The 25092-nt window shown below is 47.2% G+C and overlaps 2 protein-coding genes across 3 annotated transcripts; one reads left to right on the top strand and one right to left on the bottom strand.

The window, feature by feature from the left end:
• Positions 1-8776: 8776 nt before the first annotated feature.
• LOC125544753 (uncharacterized protein At4g10930) lies at positions 8777-16193 on the top strand. Of its 2 annotated transcripts, none has more exons than XM_048708501.1 (14): positions 8777-9052; positions 9176-9294; positions 9836-9921; positions 10468-10558; positions 10673-10728; positions 11224-11296; positions 11411-11520; positions 11614-11679; positions 11788-12395; positions 12786-12879; positions 12993-14163; positions 14247-14321; positions 14448-15641; positions 15740-16193. In XM_048708501.1, the coding sequence occupies exons 2-14, from the start codon at positions 9232-9234 to the stop codon at positions 15950-15952; spliced, it is 3900 nt and encodes a 1299-aa protein (XP_048564458.1). In that variant the 5' UTR covers positions 8777-9052; positions 9176-9231; the 3' UTR covers positions 15953-16193. The 2 variants fall into 2 exon arrangements, with proteins under 2 accessions (XP_048564458.1, XP_048564457.1); XM_048708500.1 differs by having other exon boundaries at positions 9176-9324.
• Positions 16194-16403: 210 nt separating this feature from the next.
• Positions 16404-17794, bottom strand: LOC125544754 (aspartyl protease family protein 2-like). Its single transcript, XM_048708502.1, has one exon. It carries the CDS (start codon positions 17739-17741, stop codon positions 16404-16406), a length of 1338 nt encoding a protein of 445 aa, XP_048564459.1. The 5' UTR covers positions 17742-17794.
• Between the last annotated feature and the right edge of the window lie 7298 nt (positions 17795-25092).

The raw sequence follows: 25092 nt of genomic DNA, 5'->3' as shown, positions 1-25092 counted from the left end.
CAAGCTTGTGGCTTTGCATATCATTAGCATCATGGATATTCAAGGAATTCATACTAACAACATTGCAATCATTCTCATCATTCAAATATTTAGTGCCAAACATTTTATTGATTTCTTCTTCTAGCACTTGAGCACAATTATCCTTTCTATCATACTCACGAAAGATATTAAAAAGGTGGAGCGTATGAGGCAAACTTAATTCCATTTTTTTGTAATTTTCTTTTATAAACTAAACTAGTGATAAAAACAAGAAACTAAAAGACTCGATTGCAAGATCTAAAGATATACCTTCAAGCGCTAACCTCCCCAGCAACGGCGCCATAAAAGAGCTTGATGTCTACTACACAACCTTCTTCTTGTAGACGTTGTTGGGCCTCCAAGTGCAGAGGTTTGTAGGACAGTAGCAAATTTCCCTCAAGTGGATGACCTAAGGTTTATCAATCCGTAGGAGGCGTAGGATGAAGATGGTCTCTCTCAAGCAACCCTGCAACCAAATAACAAAGAGTCTCTTGTGTCCCCAACACACCCAATACAATGGTAAATTGTATAGGTGCACTAGTTCGGCGAAGAGATGGTGATACAAGTGGTATATGGATGGTAGATAGTAGTTTTTGTAATCTGAAAATATAAAAACAGCAAGGTAACGAATGATAAAAGTGAGCGTAAACGATATTGCAATGTGTTGAAACAAGGCCTAGGGTTCATACTTTCGTTAGTGCAAGTTCCCTCAACAATAATAGCATAATTGGATCACATAACTATCCCTCAACATGCAACAAAGAGTCACACCAAAGTCACTAATAGCAGAGAATGAACGAAGAGATTATGGTAGGGTACGAAACCACCTCAAAGTTATTCTTTCCAATCAATCCGTTGGGCTATTCCTATAAGTGTCACAAACATCCCTAGAGTTCGTACTAGAATAACTCCTTAAGACACAAATCAACCAAAACCCTAATGTCACCTAGATACTCCAATGTCACCTCAAGTATCCATGGGTATGATTATACGATATGCATCACACAATCTCAGATTCATCTATTCAACCAACACATAGGACCTCATAGAGTGCCCCAAAGTTTCTACCGGAGAATCACGACGAAAACGTGTGCCAACCCCTATGCATAGGTTCATGGGCGGAACCCGCAAGTTGATCACCAAAACATACATCAAGTGAATCACGTGGTATCCCATTATCACCACAGATACACATGGCAAGACATACATCAAGTGTTCTCAAATATTTAAAGATTCAATCCGATAAGATTACTTCAAAGGGGAAACTCAATTCATTACAAGAGAGTAGAGGGGGAGGAGAAACATAAGATCCAACTATAATAACAAAGCTCGCGATACATCAAGATCGTGCCAAATGAAGAACACAAGAGAGAGAGAGAGAGATCAAACACATAGCTACTGGTACATACCCTCAGCCCCGAGGGAGAACTACTCCCTCCTCGTCATGGAGAGCACCGGGATGATGAAGATGGCCACCGGAGAGGGATTGCCCCCTCCGGCAGGGTGCCGGAACGGGTCTAGATTGGTTTTCGGTGGCTACAGAGGCTTCTGGCGGTGGAACTCCCGATCTATTCTGCTCTCCGATGTTTTTAGGGTATATGGAGATATATAGGTGGAAGAAGTACGTCAGGGGGGCCACGAGGGGCCCACGAGGGTGGAGGGCGCGCCCAGGGGGTGGGCGCGCCCCTACCTCGTGGCCTCCTCGAAGCTTCCCTTACGTGCACTTCAAGTCTTCTGGGCTTCTTTCCTTCCAAAAATGGGTTCCGTGAAGTTTCAGGTCAATTGGACTCCGTTTGGTTTTCCTTTTCTTCGAAACCCTAAAACAAGGAAAAAAACAGAAACTGGCACTGGGCTCTGGGCTCTGGGTTAATAGGTTAGTCCCAAAAATGATATAAAAGTGTATAATAAAGCCCATAAACATCCAAAACAGTAGATAATATAGCATGGAGCAATCAAAAATTATAGATACGTTGGAGACGTATCATCCCTCTACTCACCCACACCCCCTATTATTCTGCGGCGACGGCAGCCTCACACCGCAGCCGAACCAGTGAACCCTCGTACTCCTCTCCGCGTGGGCTTCCACTGCTGCGTCTTCCCCGGCTCCGCGTCGTCCCCTTCCTAGGCCTCGCCGTTGTCCAGACCACCGCCCTGGTGCTCTCGGCGCGGCGTGGTCAATGTGGTCAACGACTGACTTCCATCAGAAGAGTACTGTACGTGGAGAGGCTGACAGCTGGGTCCAGGCGGCCGCAAGGAAGTGCCTCCTTATTACGCGCAAAATAATTATTCCTCCACATGACAGCAGGGACCCACCGGACGGGCCACCTTATTTCACGAAAAAATGTTTCCCCCCTGACTGCTGGGACCCACCGGACGGGCCAGCGTATTTCACAAAAAAAACGTTCCCCCCGCTGTCAGCTCGGACCCACCAGAAGTGCCTCCTTATTACGCACAAAAAAATGAATACTCCCCCTGCTAGCTGGGACCCACCATGGTGGGAGGCTGACTTGTGGGCCTACTAAGTTGACTGGGATGGGGCCTTTGTCAACTTTAGTCAATATGAACGATTCTAGCTCCAGTGACCGTACGATGTCCATCCAACGGCCGTAGTGCTTCTTCAACCTCTGGTCTTCTTGCTCCAGCCGCCCAAAGCAGCACCGGTCGTGCCGCATGCTCCTGCCTCTCGTGGCCGGCTGTGCTGCCGCGGAGGCCTCACCGCCCCCTACTATTCCCACCGCTGGCCAGACCCTGCGGCGACGGCAGCCTCACATCGCAGTCGAACCAGTGAACCCTCGTACTCCTCTCCGCGCGGGCTTCCACTGCCGCGTCTTCCGGGCTCCCCGTCGTCCCCTTCCTAGGCCTCGTCGTCGTCCACCGCCCTGGTGCTCTCGGCACGGCATGGTCAACGTGGTCAAGGAACGACTTCCATCGGACGTGGACTGTACGTGGAGAGGCTGACATCTGGGTCCACGGCCGCAGCAAGGAAGTGCCTCCTTATTACGCGGAAAATAATGATTCTCCACCTGACAGCTGGGACCCACCGGACAGGCCACTGTATTTCGCAAAAAAAATGTTTCCCCCTGACTGCTGGGACCCACCAGCTACATCTTCGCACGCAAGGAAGTGCGTCCGGGCAAAAAAAAACGACTCGCCCCCCTGACTGCTGGGACCCACCAGCTACATCCTCGTAGGCAAGGAAGTACCTGACAGTCGGGACCCACCTGGTCGAAGCGTACGTAGCGTTGTCATTCTGGTCGCGAACGTGTACGTACATATATACTGGTGGATGTAGAGGCGCACACGTGTCGTAGTAGAGGCGCGTACGTGTCGTAGTAGAGGCGCGCACGTAGCATGTACACGTACGTACAGCGGCCAGGATGCAAGAATGAAAATACGGCCACGTATGTGTACATACGAGCGGGGTCTCGAACGCCTACTCGTGCATATGTACGGCCAGGGCTCGTGTACATGGCTGGGTCGAAACGGAGAAACAGCGTCGTCGCCGTGTTTATGGGGAGGCAATGAAATGCGTCGTGTTCATCGGGAGGCAGCGGAACGCGTGGGAGCCAACCGGCTGGGTCGGAACGGAATGCATGGTCGTGTTCATCGGGAGGGCTTGGACAGAACAGGCGATGGAAACGAGGCCTGGCGTATCGCAGAACGGAGGAAATGGACCTCCTACGGTCGAAACGGGGTCCTGTTGATCGAGAGGGGTGTGGCGTACCGCAAAACGGAGGAAACAGACCTCCTACGGTCGAAACAGGGGTCCTGTTGATCGGGAGGGGTGTGGCGTACCGCAAAACAGACGAAACGGACCTCCTCGGTCGAAACGGGGGTCCTGTTCATCGGGAGGGGTGTGGCGTACCGCAAAACGGGACTCCACGGGATACTGTTCATCTCCACCGTCGACCTCCTCCAGCCTCCACGGGCTCCTGTTCATCCAGCCTCCACCGCGCGCTACTCCACCGGCTACTGTTCAACCACCCCTCCACCGTCTATTGTTCATCCAGCCCTCCACACCACGGGACCCTGTTCAACCACCCCTCCACGGGCACCCCTCCACCGTCTATTGTTCATCCATCCCTCCACCACACCACGGGGTCCTGTTCATCCAGAGGCAACGCCACCGCTCACTGTTCATCCAAACCCCCCGCAACGCTCACTGTTCATCCCAGAGGCAGCATCGACCGGCTTCAGTTAGCAGCAGTAGCGAAGGAATCGCTCGATCGGGTTTAGTTAACAGCCATCGATCAATTGCTCGGGTTCAGTAATGCGTAGCCTGCAGTGCAATCGCTCGGGTTCAGTTAGAGCCCAACGCCTCGCTCGGGTTCAGTTAGAGCCAACGCCTCGCACACACGCGTGTACGTGTACGAGAGAAACGCGCATCACTCGGCCCCCGACCTCCCACCGTAACCGGGAACTCCCCGAAATTTTCCTCCTCCTCGCTTCTATCATGGTTTTTTCCGTCATGGACGGCCCAAAGAATGTCATGCAGCTGCGTCTCCGGCCCGCCCAGGACGAAAAGCCCATTTTCTGTCATGATTTTTTGTCATAGAAGTAGGAGCCCACCACATCTATGATGATACCGGGTTTTGTCACAATTATCGTCATAGAAGTGTCATATGTATGACAGAAAAAAAATTTCATTCGGCCCAAAATGTCACGGATGTCTTTTTTGTAGTGATACCGGAGTACCGGGGGGTTACCGGAACCCCCCGGGGAGTCAATGGGCCTTAATGGGCCATAGTGGAAAGGAGGAGGAGGCGGCCAAGGTGGGAGCGCCCCCCCCACACACAAGCCCAATCCGAATTGGGAGGGGGGCCGGCCCCCCCTTTCCTTCTCTCCTTCTCACCCTTCCTTCCCTCTCCTACTCCAACTAGGGAAGGAGGAATCCTACTCCCACCGGGAGTAGGACTCCCCCCTTGGGCGCGCCTAGGAGGCCGGCCCTCTCCCCCTCCTCCACTCCTTTATATACGGGGGAGGGGGCACCCCATAGACACACAAGTTGATTATTGATCCCTTAGCCGTGTGTGGTGCCCCCTTCCACCATAATCCACCTCGGTCATATCATCGTAGTGCTTAGGCGAAGCCCTGCGACGGTAGCGTCATCATCACCGTCATCACGCCGTCGTGCTGACGAAGCTCTCCCTCGACACTCAGCTGGATCGAGAGTTCGTGGGACATCACCGAGCCGAACGTGTGCAGATCGCGGAGGTGTCGTACTTTCGGTACTAGGATCAGTCGATCGTGAAGACATACGACTACATCAACCGCGTTGTCATAACGCTTCCGCTTATGGTCTACGAGGGTACGTAGACAACACTCTCCCCTCTCGTTGCTATGCATCACCATGATCTTGCGTGTGCATAGGAATTTTTTTGAAATTACTACATTCCCTAACAACTAGGCCTAACCAATCACGAGAGCCCACTTCGCATTCTGGATAAAATTGAGTGATGTACTTAAAGTAGGAACAGTCCCTACTTGAAGGCTTAGTGATGGAAGAGTAAGGCACTTGGGAAAGAGTGACTATCTTAAGACTGGGTTTCCTGAACTCTTTAGATGTAGGAATCTCGGGAAGAACATTCATTTTGTGGGAGGAGGTCTTTCTCAACCTACGTGTTGTAACACGCCACTAATCAAAACTGAAGCAAGAAAAATCATGGGCCAAATAGAAAATTTTCACGCTTATTTGAGTTATTTTTCCTTTTTTGTGAGGAACTTCCGATTCATCATGACATGGCAGTACAAACACAGAAATAAAAACAATTACATCCATGTCCATATACCACCTAGCAGCGACTACAAGTACTAGAGCGAGTCAAAGGCGCATCGCTGCCATCGTGCCTCACTCACCGGAGTCAGGCCAAACTTGTCGTGGTAGATAGAAGGGAAGTCGTTGTGCTAAGACCCTATAGGACTAGCGCACAAGAGCAGCAACCATCACCGATGAAGAGAAGTATAGATCGAAAGAGTCCAACTTGTAGACACATGAAAGAAGACTCGGTCCAAACAGATCCACTGAACTCGGTCATTGAGAGCCGTATTCCATCTTTAGGGAGCCAGATGTCTACTATGCAACTTTATGCTTGTAGACTTTGTTGGGCCTCCAAGCGCAGTGTTTCGTAGGACAGTAGCAAATTTTCCTCAAGTGTATGACATAACGTTTATCAATCCGCGTAAAAGTGTAGGATGAAGGTGGTTCTCTCTCAAGCAGCCCTGCAATCAAATTCAAGTTATTTCTTGTGTCCCCCACACACTTAATACAATTGTCAGTTGTATAGGTGCACTAGCTCATCGAAGACATGATATAAGTGATCTCTTGTGTCCCCCACACACCTAATACATTTTTAGTTGCATATGTGGACTAGTTCGGCGAAGAGATGATGATAGGTGTGTAGTATGGATGGTAGAAATATGTTTCTATAATCTAAACAAATAAATACAGCAAGGTGACAAATAATTAAAGTGAGTAAAACAGTGTCTCAATGCTTGGAAACAAGGCCTAGGATTTATACCTCCGCTAGTGCAATCTCTCGACATCACTAACATAATTAAACATCATGATAATCCCTCAAAGTGTAGCAAAGAACCATTCAAAAGCTTCTATTCCATCGAAGAAAGTAGGATGAAATTACATAGGTAGCAAACCACCTCAAAGTTGTCCTTTTCCAATCAATCTATTGAACCATCCCAAAGTGTCACCAATAATTCTAAAGATCGTACTACGATAACACCATATTATACATATCATTCAACCTTTTATGTCTAGATTACCCCAATATCACCACATGTATCCGCAAGTTAATTACTAGACATGCAACAAGTAATCTCAAATCTGAAGTATTCAATCCAACATAAAAAAAACTTCAAAGAGAAGACTCAGTTCACCATAAAAAGAATAGAGGGGGATGAACATCATAAGATCCAACTTTATTAATAAAGCTTATCACACAATCAAGATCGGATTCAATAAAAAATATGTGTGAGGGAGATAGAGAGAGATCAAACACATAACTACTAGTACACAACCTCAACTTCGAGGATGAACTACTCACAAATCACCACAGAGGTAGCAAGGTTGATGAAGAGGGCTCCATGGATGGTTTCCTCCTCCGGCAGAGTGTCAGAAAAGGGCTCTAGATGAGATCGCTTCGGAATAGAGGCTTGCGTTGGCAATAAATTGTTTTAGGTCTCGTTCCGAGGGTTTTGGAATATATGTGAATTTATAGGCTAAATATTAGGGCAAACAGAGCAGCAGGGGGCCCACAAACACGTCCTGCCCCAGGGCACGCCCCTAGGCTTGTGCCCCCTGGTCCATCTTTTGGTCACCCCCGAAGCTTCTAGGGTCTGTTGTTCTAGAAAAAATCAACAAAAAGTTTCGTCATGTTTGGATCTTCGTAGGTATCATTTTTATGTAAAACCAAAAAGAAGCAGAAAACAACAACTGACACTGCGCGCTGGATTTATATGTTAATATAGAAAAATAATATAAAATGATGGCCAGAGTATGTAAGAATGATAATATAATCTAATTTAACAATAAAAAATTATAAATACGTTTGAGACGTATCAAAGCCACCACCGCCTCATCTTCCTCACTAGGACATAAACCCTAAACGTACTCGTAAAAACGCCTAAAACAAAGCAAAATCCCTCCCGCCGACAAGGGCCGGGGTCCATCGCACCTTCATGGCCCTTAGGATACCGGAGACAAGGCGGACCCAATGTCGACAGGAGGCGGAGGAACCTTAGCCTTATTTTTTCGAGAGAAAGCGGTGGCTGGGCACTTATTATTTTGCCTTACTAAGCAACTAAACTTTAGTCAAGTCAAGTCGGCTAAAAGATGAACCCCTCTAAACTGTTATAAGATATTAATGTATCTAAAAATATTTTTGTGGCATTTTCTCCATACAGAAAAGTACTTGATATCAAATTTCTCTTTGAAGCCCTAATAACTAGCGTATAAATGCGAATCAACCTGTTGTTGGATGGTTAGAGGGACAGTGGTATCCCCAGCTCACTAGGGTTCAAGTCCTGGTGCTAGCATTATTCCTGGATTTATTTCAGGATTTTCCGCGATGCGCTCTCAGTGGGAGGAGAGACTTCGTAAATCTCAAGATGATATGCCGGCTCAGTTTCTCGAAGGTGCTCATAGAGGTAGGGTGCGTGTGTACATTTATAGGATGAGTGTATGCACGTATGTATGTGCGCTTGAGTCTGTATTGTGTTAAAAAACTAGCCTATAAATAACACTCTAAAAATCACCATAACATGGATTCTTCAAAAGTCACAAACAAGATTTGCAACACCTTAGAACATCACCTAGCCCAAAAAATATAGAGTAACGTACTTACACAATAAGAGAATTATTATACGATCCCACCCAGGAACACCACAGGTCCAATCTCACCAACAAGAACGCAAACAGAGAGGAAGAATATTTTGGTGAAGATTCACCAATTCCAACGGTGCTAATTTTAGGGCTTAACAAATTGGGATTCAGTCAGATTTTTAGGAATTTAAGGTTTGAAATAGACTTTTCTCTTCCTGTAATGCTACATTTTTTTGAGGGGATCCTGTAATGCTACCTTCGTGATGCACAACAGTAAAAATTCTAAAGAAAATCTAACTAGAAGCAATTTGCCTTATAAAAAAGTAACTCTAAGCAACGGTCACGATGTCTTCAGATTTCGTGCAGATCTGTGCGTGCTGCGTATGCGCAGTGGCTCGATTGCCTGATGGGGATTCCCGACCCAAGTCCAACCAGCTAGCGCGGGGCGGTCGCCTGGGCCGGAAGAGAGGGCGTGCAGCGCCTGAGCTGCGGCCTGCTGAGCGACCCCAGCCTAGGTCTCCCTCGCACGAGTGAGTACCGGCGATCCCACGGTGTCTCGTCGCCGTCGGGGGCCGGGGCAAGTGCTCGCCTAGCAAGCGCAGGGACTGTCCCGGAGAGCACGCCCACGCGCCCCCGATCCCCAGCGGCCCAGCTTCCTCCTGATCCCCCGCTCCCCTCGCAGCTGGCTACCTATCCGCGGTAATATCCTGGGCTGATCGAGTTCAAGTTTCCCCAATTTGTATCGCTAGACTGCATCCACCTCTCGCATGCCGCGGTGCTTTGAGTAATTCTGGTTCATGGCCGCTGTTCTTCGGTCTGCAGGGTTCTTCCGCGGGTTCTGCTGGGGGAGAAAGCTCGGCATCTGCTGCTGATTAGCGATGCCGATGCAGATGGATGTTGATGGGCAACCGACTGAAGCGCTGGAAGAGATGGATAACCTGGTATTGCGTCCCTTCGATTCCGTTCTTGTGGTAAAAACTGAGTGCTTGCTTTGCTGGTGTATTTCTCGAAACAAGTACTTGCTGGTACTACTGAATGAGTTGAGGGAAGGGACTCAACGAGATGATACTCCCTTTCATATGTACGAGTAGTTGCTAACGATTATTTCGTGGATGGTCTGTTCGCCTTTGCTATGGTGCTCTTCGAGTAAGTAAAGATAGTGTTCATATGGTTACATAGCTCTTCTCATGTAATATGAGAATGTGTCATTTTAGTTTCTTGGCCATGACATGGGAAAGCACTGCCTGCATGAGAGTGACGAACCTTTTGAATTATGGGAACTGTTCCCCATTTTCTGAGCTGGAAATGGTTTTCGTGATGACAATCCACACTAATTTTGGCTGGGTATGCAAATGCAAACAATAATCAGTTAGTGTTTATACGTGCTTGCCATTATAGGGAGGGGCTATCTCTTTTTTGTACCTCTAGTTCTTGTTCCAAATGTTTCTTGCTTTGATCATCCATCCAAACTGTTTTTTGCAGGAAAATTATACATCTGAGAATGAAATTTGCGGCATTTGTAGAGATATTGTTATCGATAGAGGAGTTTTGGATGGTTGCCAACACTGGTATGGCTCAATCACGGATTTACAGCTATCCTGCATTTTTGACTTTGTTCCATCACCTCCTAACATTTGTGCATAGCTTCATATTTACCATCAAGGTCTCGAGGGTCAATATTGTGCAGCTAGGGAACTTTGTAGGTTACAATCTTATTTTTCGTTTTGTGCAAATATGTTGGCTAAACCTGTGTAGTGTCAATGCATATTAGGTGTTATGCACCGTCCAAGTCATCCTCATTTGATAATTTTGTATTCTAGTCCACCTTCTTGCTTATTTAATTGAAATGCTTTCCCTTACCCATTTTAAGTTCAAGTTCTTTAAGGTCAAGTTTTAATTTGACATTACCATTGTTGACTAGATTCTTAGCCTCACATGTTCTATCTAGTACTGCTCACTCTAACACCTTCGGAATTGATTTCTGTACATGAGGAAGTTTAAAAAATATGATTTCTAGTCACTAAGCAACGATATTGTATCAATGTTCACAGAGTCCTACATGAGTTGTTTAAAGCTCTAATGTGATAATTAAATAACTTTATTTCGCATAACAGGTTTTGCTATACATGCATAGACAACTGGTCTGCCATCACAAATCGCTGCCCCCTCTGCAAAATTGAATTTCAGAATATAACATCCACTCCAGTAAGTAAAACATATCTCAGTGCTGTCAATCTTGGATTTTTTATTTTTTTTGGCTCAGTGCCTGAAGAGGTAGAACTGCATTGGAATGTAATATTTTTTTTCTTTGTATTGAAGGTATATGATAGTACTGGTACTGGAGATACTATTGAAGACGATTACCCTTTAACAAGGTAAGGTCAGAAGGTCGTGTACCATCAGTTTGAACATCTCTTAGTTCAATTTTGTTGTTGTTTACTCTGTAGTTCCCCTGTCACCTCATAAGCTAGATTATTGGTTTCTTGCTGCCATATTTTTGGGGCCTTTCATCCTGTAAGTTATGTAACCATTATCAGCTTTGGTAAAGTAATACTCTTATTCATTAAATCATGGCGCCATTGAGAGCCCTTCCTTTGGTCAGGTATACTAACTATAAGATGGCAACTGAGTCACCTGACCATGTTAGGCGGAAAATATTGCTGGTGTACTTTTATATGCTTGTGTGTACTAATAGTTTATTTTCCTGTGAATCCATGCCATATCATTTGGTCCATGAGTAATGAGCATCATGATTGTAAATTTCTTATTTTAAGATGCCTTTCATTTATTTATTTTGAAAGAATGCGCAACAAATAAAATAAAGGCCATGCTCATTACTTCTCCTATTTGTTTTCCTTGTTATTGTGCAGTGGTGATGATGATTGGTATGATCCAGGCGAAAGCAACACATTATCTTTCCCATCATACTATATAGATGCAGAAGTAACAATATTCATATTATATTTCATCAATTTCTTTTCAAACAGTGATAACCCCCCCATATTCATTATCTCCCGAAGTTGATCTGTGGCTTGCTATTTTTTTCCCCATTTCCAGGCAGTAGTTTGTTTGGATGGTGGTGATTGCATAATTCGAAGTGGACTCGTTGCAGCTGAGGATAATTCAGCTTTAGATACATCAATTGCTTGTGATTCCTGTGATCTATGGTATATATAACTGTATTATTATGCTATATGTCCATTATTAGTTGAGACTTGTTAACCAGTTCTGTTTTCTAATTACTTTGATCCTTAAGCCAGGTATCATGCTATATGTGTGGGCTTTAATCCAGAAACTACATCTGAAGATTCGTGGTTGTGCCCAAGGTAATTTTACACTGATACTATCTGACTCTTCTCTTTGATCACTCTTTGCTGGTAGGAGTATCTTTATTTTGCTCTGGGCTTGTGATAAGGAAGTTACCAATTCTGTAGATGTGTATCTATTGAAGCGAAAAATGAATCAGAGGTTGTCCTGAAGCAAAACGTCAATGGAGATTCTGATAGAACATCTACCGATGCATCATTTTCTGGGAGGGTGTCAGTATCTGTTGCAGATGATGGCGAAACTGCCCTTGTTGTCTCGATGGTTGGTGTAAATTCTGAAAGTAAGGATGATCTACTAGAAGGTTCACTAGGCTCGGAGACAGCCCAAGAAGCATTTTATTGCAATTCACATCCAAGTTATTCCATAGATGATTTATCACATGAGGCTGTTGCAAATGCCTGTATCCCGAGGAACAAAGATATTTCCTGTAGCTCACACAATAAATCTTCTGAAACTAATCTGGCTCGCACGGTTTCTTCTGAACCAACACAAAGATCATCAGAACTTTCAGCAATGCGTGAGTCAGCATGTATCTTATTTAGCGCAGAGCATGGTAACATTTTGAATGAACAATCGGAAGTACCACAAGATGGGCTATCGTATTCATTATTATGTAGAAGTAAGGAGGCTGAAAGTACAGGAGAGGATGCTGCGCTGCCTAGAAACAGTAATGGGAAATCTCCAGTCATCAAATCTGCACAACTTTCATCAGCAGGTATGTTGGGGAATTTGCTTATTCCAGCACAATAGTTGAAGGCCTCATACTTGTAGCTTATCAGAGATTAGTAAGCTTCAACACATGCCAACTTGTCATTCAGTCATCATATTTGAATATTTCAGTAGACAATCTGCTGTGTTAGTTGCATCTTTAGAAATTTGTTGATCTTTTTGGTGGTAGAAGTTTGTTTTTCACAGCGAAAAAAGGAAATTATTACATTACTATAGACAATGTATATTTTATAGCTTAGTTTAGATAGATATGATGCACTGTTTGTTTGTTTCTGGCCCAATCTTGCTTGATTATACCGCATTCTTGTCTGTTCAAGGGATTGTGTGGTCATCACATTATGCATCCAAATAACATCTTCCCTTTTTACGGATGCAGCTAGTAAGGTGGCAAGATCAGCTGATGTTGATATGATCAACTCAGACGCAGTTCAGAAGAGGAAAAATGACCAGAACACGCAGTTGCCACCCATGTAAGAATCTTTCGCTTTGCACTCACTTGTAAGAACTGCTAATTTTCACTCTCACATGACAGTTGCATAGATCTACACAATTTCACTTTAGTATTGTCGGGTTTTTTCTCCAGGGAGGATAGACAAAATGCCAGTGACATGGAATCAGGAGATGAAATTAGTCATCCTGCGAAGAAAGCAAAACTGGGAGTGCCGGATCAGGAAATGTATCTCATTGCAAACTCAGGCGTTTCTTCATCAGACTGCCATGCTACTTCGATTGCAGCCGAAGTTATTGCCAGTGATACATCAAAAATTGCCACACAGAATAAATATGTCCCTGATATAATGAGTATAGTTGAAGGAGAGAGCTATATGAGGGATCCTGGCAGGGAGCTGGCGAAGCCTGTAGGCAGAAGGGCAGGAGATAAGCCTGGTCTTAGAATGAAGAAGATTTTACACAAGGACGGAAAAGAATCAACTGCTGTAGTTCAGAAGCTACAACAAGAGATAAGGGAAGTAGTTAGAGATAATGGTATTAGTATACTCAAGAAGGATAACGCTTTTGACGAAAAACTTTTGACCGCATTCCGTTCAGCAATTGGGAAGTCCATGGATGGACCAGCCAAAAAACCCAACCTTTCACTCGCAAGGAAGTCACTGCTTCAAAAGGGCAAGATACGTGAGAATCTGACCAAGAAGTTGTATGCATCGTCCACAGGAAGGAGACGAAGTGCATGGCACCGTGACAGGGAAGTTGACTTCTGGAAACATCGTTGCTCCCCAGGGATAAATCCTGAAAAGATTGAGACACTGCAATCAGTACTTCAGTTACTCAAGAAATCCTCAGATACTGGCACGCGCAAAGAAAGTGCTGAAGAGAAGAAAGCCTTTTTGTCCAGGTTATATCTGGCTGATGCATCAGTTGTTCCCAGAAAGGGTGATATAAAACCTCTCTCCGCCCTTGAAGGGTCCCTCCCATTCGATAAAAATAGCCAAATCAAAGGTGACGACGGCAAATCAACAAACAAACCTGCACCTGTGACTCAGACAATCAAAATCAATTCACCCAACAGCACTGGAAAAGTATCGAGTTCTTCGACCCTGAGTAAAGAAGCATTGAGTAGAAGAGAAAACAAAAATGGCCAGGCACCACAGAATAAACAAAATCAATCTGCTGGTGATATCAAGCAGGACAAAAGAAAATGGGCCCTTGAGATCCTGGCAAGGAAAAATGCCAGCTCTATTGGTAGCAAAGATCAAACAGAAGGCACGGACGATCTCAGCAGGAATTACCCATTATTAGTACGTGTTAGCTTATAAAAAATAATAATTCAAAAGTTCATTGACCACTACTCTAGAAACACTAACAAGTTCGGTTTTCTTAGGCAAAACTTCCTGTGGATATGAGGCCACAGCTCACAACTGGACGTCATAATAAAGTTCCCATGTCAGTTAGACAGGTAATCATTAAGGGAGTCCTTTATTGTGCTTACACATTGCCGGCTTCATTATTTGCTCTTACTTTGTTCCATTTCAACTAAATTCTAAGTATAAATTGCAAGCATACCTGTATTTTTCTTGTTCAGGCACAACTTTACCGCATCGCCGAGTATTATCTGCAGAGAGCAAATTTGGACGTTATTCGCAGATGTGCAGATACTGAATTGGCTATTGCTGATGCTGTCAATGTAGAAAATGATATCTACGGGAAGTCCAGTAGCAAATCAGTTTATGTGAATCTTTGCTCCCAGGCTACTCGCCAGTCTGCCAAGCCAAAACCCGAGAATGATGCTTCAACTCTAACTGAAAAGGCTGAAGTTAGCAGCGATCTGATATCACAGCAGGTTACAACTGAAAATACCAATAGTGGTAGCAGTAATGTGGAAGAAGCTTTAGACAGAGCAGGCCTTTTGGATATTCCTGCTACTGCCGGACAAACTGATAAGAGTGAACTAGCTGGTGTTCTCGAGCAGAATGCGAGTGAAAATACTGTTTGTTTCAACAGCGTGGAAGAAGCGCTAAAAAGAGCAGGCCTCTTTGATTCCCCTCCTAACAGTCCCGAGAGAAAAAGTACAACAGCTGAAGGTAATTCCAGGACAGTTTCCGGTTCCCCAATTTCCACGCAACAAAAATATACAAATACAGACGATACTTACTTGGTGAATTTGGACTCTGAACCGAGCAGAAGTTTGCAGTCAAGTTCTGATTCTAGGGTTAGGGATGCATCCCCACTTAAAGATGAGGATGATTCATCAGTGCAGGTTCTGGACGATGCAAATTGTCAGAACCTCGATCAGAGGCCGTCCTATCAGCAACCAAAATGTAATTCTGAGGATGATCAGAAATTGATTCCCAGCGGAGAAACTACAGATGTAACAGCAAATGAAACCCTTTCAGTGAACTTGGCCGAAGCCGATAAATGTAGTTTGCAATGCGAAAAAACGAGTCAAACAGACAAGGAAACTGTAGCTGACATCCCTGATGAAGTTACCGGGCATGTGGAGAACTCAAAAGAAATGGACATAACAGTGAGCGATTTGCATAATAAATCTAGTCATGGGAATAATGTGCCGAAAGAAGGTGAAGGGATCAGGCAAGCAGTGAAACTGGAGCCCGGTAAAGAGAAGTCTTCCAGTGGCAATCAAGAGTTGAATCGTAAACATTCCAAAGCAGACAAGTCATCTACCCATTCAGCAGAAAGTGTAGACAGTTTGAAGAAACCAGCACCTGATCCAGGCAATAACAGCGCATCAGATTCATCTAGTTCCGTACATAAGAAGGTAACAACGCACTTGTATGTTCCACTGGGCATCTATTTTAACAGTGTACTATCTATTTTTACATGTCTGGCTGAACTGCTTTGTTTCACCCTTTCTAGGTTGAAATGTTTGTGAAAGAGAACATCAGGCCACTTTGCAAGAGCGGCGTAATCACCGTCGAGCAATACAGGTGGGCTGTTGCTAAAACGGCAGAGAAGGTTATGAAGCACCACTCGGAGGCTAAGAATGCCAACTTCCTGATCAAGGAGGGTGACAAGGTCAAAAAGCTTGCTCTGCAGTATGTTGAAGCGGCTCAGCAAAAGATCAGTTGACTCGGGCCAAAATCTGGCTATCACTGGAATGTCGTCGTGTCGTGGTTGTGCGATTACACAGCAATTCGCAAACTCTACACGGTCAGGTTGACCGGCCATTTCAGGCAGACCCTCAAAAGAGCTTTAATTCTTATAACTTTGGTCGTGGATCTGGTTTTCGCAAAGTAGAACAAATTTTATCATCGGCAGTTTTATGTACAGGGGACGTGCTTTTGTTACTTTCATTAAGCTGTCGGCCGAATGGGGGAATAGGGACCAAGTTCAGAGAGATCATTGCAAAGCAATGACATACTAGTGAGCGTGGGTTTGCAACTGCTACAGAAATTCAGTGCGGCCGTGCGTATGTTTTCTCCCGTGTTGTACTATGTAACACGTGAAAACAACAATTTATGGCTGCAGTACACACACATGCTTCAGGTTAAACAACCGTGTAAATAAATGTTGATCAAGCTTAGCAGCCATTTGGCGCGAACCCGACACGTTCTTTCTCGACATCGAACACGACCCGGAATCCCTGCTGCAGGACGTTGCCGAGCACGCTGAGCCCGTCGTCCGTCGCCTCCAGCGCCAGGCAGTGGTACTTCCCGCCCTGCTCGGGTATGAAGTAGTTACCCGGGGGCAGCGCCAGGTCCGCGCCGCCAGCGAAGTGCAGCACCACTGCCGGCACGCTGGCGCCTCGGAGCTCGTAGCACGCGTCGAACACCGAGATGCCCCGCGCCAGCCTCCGCATCCCGGCCGCGGCCGCGCGCGCGTCGAAGGCGTCGCGCAGCGCCGCGTACACATCCCTGGGGAGCCGCGATATGGACGTGCCCGAGTCCACCACCACGCCGCCCCGCCCGGTCGCCGGGTCGAGCCAGAGGCTGGAGCTGCAGAACCCGCCGGCGACACGCTCGCCGCCGACGCTGAAGCCGGCCATGTTCACGTAGTACAGGTTGGGGCGCCGCGGGTTGGACAGCAGCGGGGTGAAGGCCGTGGACGGCGGCTCCGGCGTGCGGCCGAAGGCGAGGTAGGAGGCGCTGCTCCGTGCGACGGACGTGCGGTCGCCGAGGCAGTAGGCGAAGTAGCGCCCGTAGGTCGGCGCCACCTGCGTCGCCAGGGAGCCGGCGCCGCGGCCGACGCCCAGCACCCCGGCCGACGAGTCGAACAGCTCCGCGTTGTCGTGGCCGCACCCGATGACGACGCTGTCCACGGACGTGTCGTTGGAGAAGACGAGCCTGTCGGTGGCGAGGTTGCCCCTGCTGCCGGAGCCGTCGCCGTAGACCATGGCGTACCCGCAGGCCCCGGTGCTGGTGTCGCAGCCATGGCGAGGGAAGCACCGCGGCGACGAGCAGGGGATCTGGCGGTAGGTGCTGGAGCCCTTGGGGTCGTAGAGCGAGCTCATCTGGCGGTGGCAGCGGCGGCAGGGTTTGCACTGGAGCCAGATGAGGTCGCTCCCGGTGTCGATGACCAGCAGCGCGCTGGTGGACGGGGTGCCCACGCCGACGGACGCGAAGTACTCGCCGCTGTCGAAGGGGAGCCCGGACATGACCGGGGAGTGGAGGCGGTCGTCGTGCGCGGAGGAGGAGCGGAGGCCGAGGGACGCCTTGAGGGCGGCGTAGCGCGCGGCGTCGGCAGCCGCGCGGCGGCTTAGGAGGCTACCACGGCTGGCGCCCGGCGGCGGCGGGAAGACCGCGTCGCGGTGGACGACGGGGATGCGGAGCGTTGCTGGTGGCCGTGTGGCATTCGTCGGCGCCGAGAAGAAGAGGAGGAGGAGAACGAGGGTGGAAACTGTACGCTTGTGCTCCGCCATGGTAGGATGGAGGTTTGAGAATGGAGTGAAGCGAAAAGAGAGGTAGCACTGTATGTTGGATCCTTCTGACGAGCAGTGGATCAGGGTCCAGGTGGCCGTTTCATGGCCATTTTTACATGGAGTTTCTTCTTGCGCATGCGTTGTTCAAATTCTTGATTAATTGCTGGGTGTGTTTCAGAAGGTACCCGTTTCAGAAGCCCCGGGTCGATCTTTTTTGTACCACCTCGGTTTTCAGTTTTCTTCGCCGTTTTTTTATCCCTTGCACTACTCCTTTGATTTGGACTATTTTGTTAGGATTAATTTAATTCGGTAATTAAGGATAGTCCTCCCTTGTACAAACCGCTCGTGCGGATTGCTAGCCAACCGACGCGGGCACGCGGTGGTTCTCCCACGCCCCACGACGGACGCATCTTTTCTATCGTGTTTGTTATGCTTGAAATATTCTTCTCCAAAACCCTGTGGAAAAAATGAGAAGAAAATATACAACATTGACATGAAGAACTCCTTCTAAAAAACCCAGTGAAAAAATAAGAAAAAAAATGACATATATCGTCCATGTTTACATTGATATTGCCTCATTAAAAACCTTACATGAGAAACCATTTGAAAAAACTAACAAAGAAAAAGCGTGCAATATTAAAGATCTCATGATCTTAACAGGTTATATCTTAGAAGATTTCTTCCCCTGAATTTTGCAAGTCTCGAAGTCGTCTCATACCAATTCCAGTTACATATTTATGAAACAGAGAACTTGGCAAAGACTTAGTAAATAGATTAGCGAGATTGTCGCATGACTTCGTTTACAAGATACTTATCTCCCCCTTTTCTTGCAGATCATGGAGATAAAATAATTTAGGAGTGTAGCGACCCAACCTCAGATGGTCAAGTCTCTGTGCTTCAGTGTCATCCCTGAATCGGTAATGCTGACACACACAGTACTCGAAGGATTTATAACAAAGTAGCAATCACACACTTATTACATCGAATGTCTCAAGAGAGAACTTATTACAATAATATGGCTTAAGGTCATCTAATACGATAACAGCGGAAGGCTTGGAAGATAAAGTGAGTCCATCAACTCCAGCGGCATAGCTGAGCTGCACGGCAACGACCTAACGAACCTTACTCCTCGTCTGAAAAGTCTGTAACATAATACGTTGCAGCCCGAAAACGGGTCAGCACATGGAATATGCTGGCAATATAACACAGTAGAGCAAGAACAGAATAATGCTATCACTACATGCATATATGGCTGGTGGAAAGCTCTATGGTTATAGTTTTTGCGAAAAGCCAATTTTTCCCTATAACAAAGGAATAGATTTTAATTTAACTATCATGGTAGTTGAAACATCATTGATAAGGTTCCTCCAACTCAATCCCAATTAAAGTGATTAACAACCCAATAATATTAATTAAGAGTGATGAGATACATGTGATAACCCAAGTACTAGATACTCAAGAATTGTCCATAACCAAGGACACGGCTAACCATGATTAGATTGTACACTCTGCAAAGGTTTGCACACTTTTTCCCACAATACTCGATCGCCTCTGTTGGTTTTCTCGCACTACAGGGTGTTTGAGAAACGGATGACCGAGACACAGTCTTTCAGAAACATTAACTCTCTACCCCGGACAGACCACACCAAACCTACATCCCACTACCTACTGATCTGCCTCTTCAAGAGCTTCACGTAACTTACTCAACTATGCTAGAGCCCATAATAGCTTGTGGCTGCACACGGAAGTTTCTAGCATGAATCATCTCAGTTCCCTTTGAGCCTGGGTGGCGGTCCATAGGAAGATCACACGGGTACTCCGGGATTTCCAAAAAATATAGGCAACACTGGGTACTCCAGGTGCCTCAATCCATCCAGATGTTAATTTAAGTTGCCACCTTAAGTTGAACCATTAATTAACAAGCTCACATCTGTCATGGATTTCACTCAAACCCAAACCACGTCTACGAGCATAGCATAGCATAGTATTATAAGCCAGCGTAGAAGTAACTCGCAAGGGTTTGAATATAGCAGGGCAATAGGTTCTACCTCATCAACTACTTCCCAACCCACAAGTTAATGACATCCTAATCATGCAATGTTTGAGGATTGGAATTAATGCATAAAATCTGGGTGATAAAGGGGTATGATCAAAGTGTTACTTGCCTTGCTGACGATCCGCAAATCCTAGAGACTCGTAGTAACACGCTTCGCACTCTGGGAATTCTATCGCAAGCAAACAATAGCATACATAAGTAACAAGCAACGATGCACAAGCAAAACTCAAATAAAAGAGGTTGACCAGAAAGTTCAAATTAAGAACTCTGGTGCGCAAAAAGAATCAAATCAAACGGAGCAACGAAACTCAAACGGCGAAAGCAAGAAGCTTCGTTTACTAATCTGAAGCTATGTCAAATTTTAGAGTAGAAAAATCTTGTTTGAGTTGGTTAAACGAAAAGAGAGTTTCAAGATGAAACTCCAGGCGCTTGAATCGCCTGATTTCGACTAACGAGCGAAAAGAAAAACAGAAACTAAGATCGGATCAGAAATCGCGATCAGAGAAAATCGCGGAATAAATCCGATCAAAGAAATCTGACGAACAGACTAACGCACGAGCGTTCGTTAGCTGTATCTAACGGGCGAAGAACCGTTCGTTAAAACGAACGTTCGAATGAACGTCCGGTAACTAGAAGAACCGAGAAAAACCGGTAAAACCAAAAAAAACTGAACGGTTTTTATATAAAAAAACCGACGGCGGAGTCCGGCGGCTACCTCCGGCGAGGCGAGGTGCGGGCGACGGGGCGGCGGCTCGCGGGGGCGGCGGCAAGCGGCGGCGGCGGCGCTCGGCTGCGGCGGCGGCGGCTAGGCGGCGCGGGCGGCGGGGCTTGGCGCGGCGCGGGGCGGCTGCGGCTGCGGTGGGGTGTTGGGGTGGCGGGGCGGTGGTATATAAGGGCGGGGCGGCGGCGGCTTGGAGTAGGGGCCAAGGCGGGGCGGCGCGGAGTCCAACTCGGACTCCGGTCCGAGTGGCGGCGGCGGCGGCGCGCGCGCAGGAGGCTGCGGCTGGACCGGCCTGGCTCGGCTGGGCCTTAGGCCCAGTCGGGCGCGGGAACTCTTTTTTTTAAAAAAATTCCGCCGACAGGAAAAAAATCCTAAAAAAATAAATAGAAATATAAAAATGCCAAAACAAATTTTCACCGTCTAAATAAAATATTTAGAACAAGATGAACATTTTCTTGGCCCTAAAGTGCAATTTTGAAAACATGCAATTTTTCTAATGCAAATAAATCCGAATAAAAACAACAAAAACAAACAATTTAATGATTTTAATATTTTTTCTTCAATATTTCATTTATTTTGGAGAAGTCATATTATCTCCTCTCTTTAATTTTTTAATGTGAAATATTTTTCAAAGAGAAATAATTAAAATCAAATCCTCGTTTCATTATTTGATAAAAGAATCAAATATGAAAACCGGGAAATCCCCAACTCTCTCCGAAGGTCCTTGAGTTTCTTAGGATTTTCGAGGATTACGAAACGGAAAAGCAATAAAACATGATATGCAATGATGATCTAATGTATAACATTTCAAATTAAAAATTTGGGATGTTACAAACCTACCCCCCTTAAGATGAATCTCGCCCTCGAGATTCGGGCTGGCTAGAAAATAGGTGCGGGTGGTCTTTGCGGAGATCATCCTCTCGTTCCCAGGTGGCTTCATCCTCGGTATGGTGGCTCCACTGAACTTTGCAAAACTTAATAACCTTACTGCGGGTGACTCTGCTGGCAAACTCAAGAATCTTAACTGGTTTCTCCTCATAAGTCAAATCATTGTCCAACTGAATCGCCTCCAGGGGTATTGTATCTCTTAGCGGTATATCTGCCATCTCAGCATGACACTTCTTCAGCTGTGAAACGTGAAACACGTCATGAACTCCTGATAATCCCTCGGGTAACTCCAACTTGTAGGCAACTTCTCCCATCCGTTCCAAAATACGATACGGTCCTACAAATCTCGGGGCTAACTTTCCCTTAACTCCAAAACGTTTCACTCCTCGCAAGGGTGATACTCGCAGATATGCTCGATCTCCAATTTCATAGGTTACCTCCTTGCGTTTTGAGTCTGCATACCTCTTCTGCCCGGACTGAGCAATCTTCAGTCTGTCACGAATCAATTTAACCTTCTCCTCAGACTCCTTGATCAAGTCTGGTCCAAACAACTGTCGGTCTCCTACCTCGTCCCATATTATCGGTGTCAAAACCGGCGGATCTCGGGTAGGGGGTCCCGAACTGTGCGTCTAGGCGGATGGTAACAGGAGACAAGGGGCACGATGTTTTTACCCAGGTTCGGGCCCTCTCGATGGAGGTAAAACCCTACGTCCTGCTCGATTAATATTGATGATATGGGTAGTACAAGAGTAGATCTACCACGAGATCAGAGAGGCTAAACCCTAGAAGCTAGCCTATGGTATGATTGTCTGTTCCTACGGACTAAAACCCTCCGGTTTATATAGACACCGGAGAGGGCTAGGGTTACACAGAGTCGGTTACAATGGTAGGAGATCTACATATCCGTATCGCCAAGCTTGCCTTCCACGCCAAGGAAAGTCCCTTCCGGACACGGGACGAAGTCTTCAATCTTGTATCTTCATAGTCCAGGAGTCCGGCCGAAGGTATAGTCCGGCTATCCGGACACCCCCTAATCCAGGACTCCCTCAGTAGCCCCCGAACCAGGCTTCAATGACGACGAGTCCGGCGCGCAGATTGTCTTCGGCATTGCAAGGCGGGTTCTCCTCCAAATTCCGTGTACCTGTTGAATAATGTCCGGTTTCTTGTAAATGTAGCGCTCCTTGGCTTCTATGCCCAATAATGGCCGTCTTCCACATGTCAAACGAACACGAAAAGTCAGGGTGTTTTTACATTTACACGAAAAGGGGACGAGGATTTATATCCAAACCACACCTTCTCCCCTCCGCGAGTATTCATCAGAGCGTATCCGACAGAGGTCCATTCTATCATGGCCGACCGCCGCAACTCCTCCTCTCGCCCTTCCAGCCCTCAGCGCGGAGATTGGGAGAGATGCTCCATCCCGCAGAGCGAGCTAGTGACGCTCCAGACCAAGGGATTTCTCCCCCCGGCCTATATGGCCCCGGTTCGAGCCGGACTTGCCACCTATAATGGCGGAGAGCAAGCGGAGAGCGCCCCCAATCCCTCCAAAGGAGAGTGGGTATGCCTTGTCCCTTACTTAATAAGAGGGCTCGAATTTCCAATTCATCCGTTTCTCCGGGGGCTCCTGGAGTTCTATGGCCTCTAGCTGCACAACCTCACGCCTGCCTCCATATTGCATATCGCGGGCTTCGTAGCCCTTTGCGAGCTGTTTTTGGGCTGCGAGGCCCATTTCGCGCTGTGGAAAAGGCTATTCTACCTTGTGCCCCGTTCTCAGAAGGGGTCAATATATCAAGTGGGCGGAGCCGAAGTGTGGCGCATCTCCGGGACCGGATATCTATCCGGAACCCTAAAGAAGGCATCCGAGGACTGGCCTTCAGAATGGTTTTATATAGAGGACGTACCGCTGCCGGATCCTGTCCGGATCGGCCTCCCTGAGTTCGACAGTGCTCCCCTAAAGAAGCGCCTAAGCTGGCGTCCACGGAGCCCTCAGAGGGAAAGTGACAAGGACGTTCTTTACCTGATGGGCCGGATAAGATTGTTAGCTCATTCCGGACTGACCATGATCGGGGTCATGGCCGCATGCATCATGCGAGGGGTGTATCCGCTTCAATATAGAGGCCACCCCATGTGGGACTTCAACGGGGAGGACGACGCCACCCGCCACGGCCGTAAGGGGCCGGATTCGGCTCCCGCTCTAATAGAGATATTGTCCGCTTTGTACAAGGGAGAAGAGGAGGAATTTCTCCGCGTCAACCCACAGGGTGGATTTTCTATGTACAATCCCCCAAGTTGGGTAAGTGGACACTTTTACTTGCCCATCCGTTTTATATTCCCATCGTCAAATATTCAGTCTAACGACTTCAACGCAGGAACTGCACCAGGCTGTTAAAGAAATAAACAACCCTCCTCCACAACCCGAGGATCCGGGACGGTCCCTCGACCCGGCCTCTCAAGAGGACCCGGACTTATCTGTGGAGCTGATTGATGGGGTGCTTCATCAATTGAGCAAGGACAACGCCTTGGTGGCCATTACGGCCGATTACCCAGGGCTACTCCCAGCCTCACAGGTAACTGAGACCGAAGTCCCAGCACTTTGAAAAGGGATCTATCCTCGCGTGTTCTCGATTGCCGTATGACAACCGTGTTTTGCAGGGGAGGTCCTTGAGACGGGAGGCCGAGCCTGCGGCGACTAGCCAACGAGGGGCGTCAAGGCCCCGCGGGCTGAAAAGAAGTGCGGTCCGGACTGAGACGCCGACGCAAAGGTATAGCGCGCCATCTTATTCCCAGGTGTTATTCCTTCAAGGCATATTAACGCTTGTGCTCTCTTCAGGACGAAGAGACCTCGCCGGACTATATCCGGAGAGGTTGCCAATCGCGCCTCCACCAGCCAGGCTCCAAAGCCTGGCCCGGAAGCGGAGACGAACACAAGGCGCGCACCGGACGCTCCTCCGACAGAGGATGCGGATAGGCTGTCTGCCACCAATTCCGAGGCGGAGAGTGCCATGAACCACAGGCGTCGCCGGACAGTTCTTCGCGACGCTTGTTTCTCCCAAGAGGCATTGGATGCCTTCAATTCGGGAGATGCGTACCTCCGTGCCGCTCAAAATGGTCTAGCCAGAGCCACGGAGCAATATGTAAAAGACATACGGGTAAGAAAATTTTGGTAATTATATATATACCAGTAGCCCCCGAGACTTGAAACAGTTAGAATAACTGATTTAAGGATCATTTGTTATGCAGGTTCTTACAGAAAAGAATACCCTACTGTCCCAGGAGCTGGAAGAGTGCAAAGCCCAGCTTGAGGCCGCACTAGCCGTGGCAGGGGAGCCCAAGGAGACCCCCTCTGGTAATATATGCTTCGAAAGATAAGTATTTTGCGAAGTGCGGCGTGGGTGCAAATCTGACAAATGAAATTGCAGATGGCGTCGGATTAAATCCGGAAGAGCAACAACTCCTACGCCAGCTGAAGGCTGGTGAGAGCGTGCTGACAAAGGTGAGGCGGGAGAAGAACGATCTCCAAGATGCCAACACCAAGCTGGGCGTTGAACTGAAGGATGTTCGTGCCCAGCTGTTGGACTCCGTTAAGGAGAATCAGCGGCTTCGACGCGGCATATTTAGTAAGTGCTTAAACTAACTTTGAAAAAAGAGTTCGGCGAGGAAGTCGACTAACAGAGTAATGTCTGTAG

Source organism: Triticum urartu, chromosome 3 (genome assembly GCF_003073215.2).
Source record: "Triticum urartu cultivar G1812 chromosome 3, Tu2.1, whole genome shotgun sequence".
In the NCBI taxonomy this organism is placed as follows: Eukaryota; Viridiplantae; Streptophyta; class Magnoliopsida; order Poales; family Poaceae; genus Triticum; species Triticum urartu.
Note: the sequence above shows the minus strand (reverse complement) of the source record. Positions and strands in the feature narration are given on the sequence as shown.

Excerpts from the sequence above, each read along its gene's own strand:
- LOC125544753 (XM_048708500.1), top strand. The coding sequence starts at position 9,232 with ATGCCGATGCAGATGGATGTTGATGGGCAACCGACTGAAGCGCTGGAA. Across the intron at positions 11,680-11,787 it reads GATTCGTGGTTGTGCCCAAG|ATGTGTATCTATTGAAGCGA; the intron begins GTAATTTTACAC and ends CCAATTCTGTAG. Across the intron at positions 12,396-12,785 it reads TGCACAACTTTCATCAGCAG|CTAGTAAGGTGGCAAGATCA; the intron begins GTATGTTGGGGA and ends TTACGGATGCAG.
- LOC125544754 (XM_048708502.1), bottom strand. The coding sequence starts at position 17,741 with ATGGCGGAGCACAAGCGTACAGTTTCCACCCTCGTTCTCCTCCTCCTC.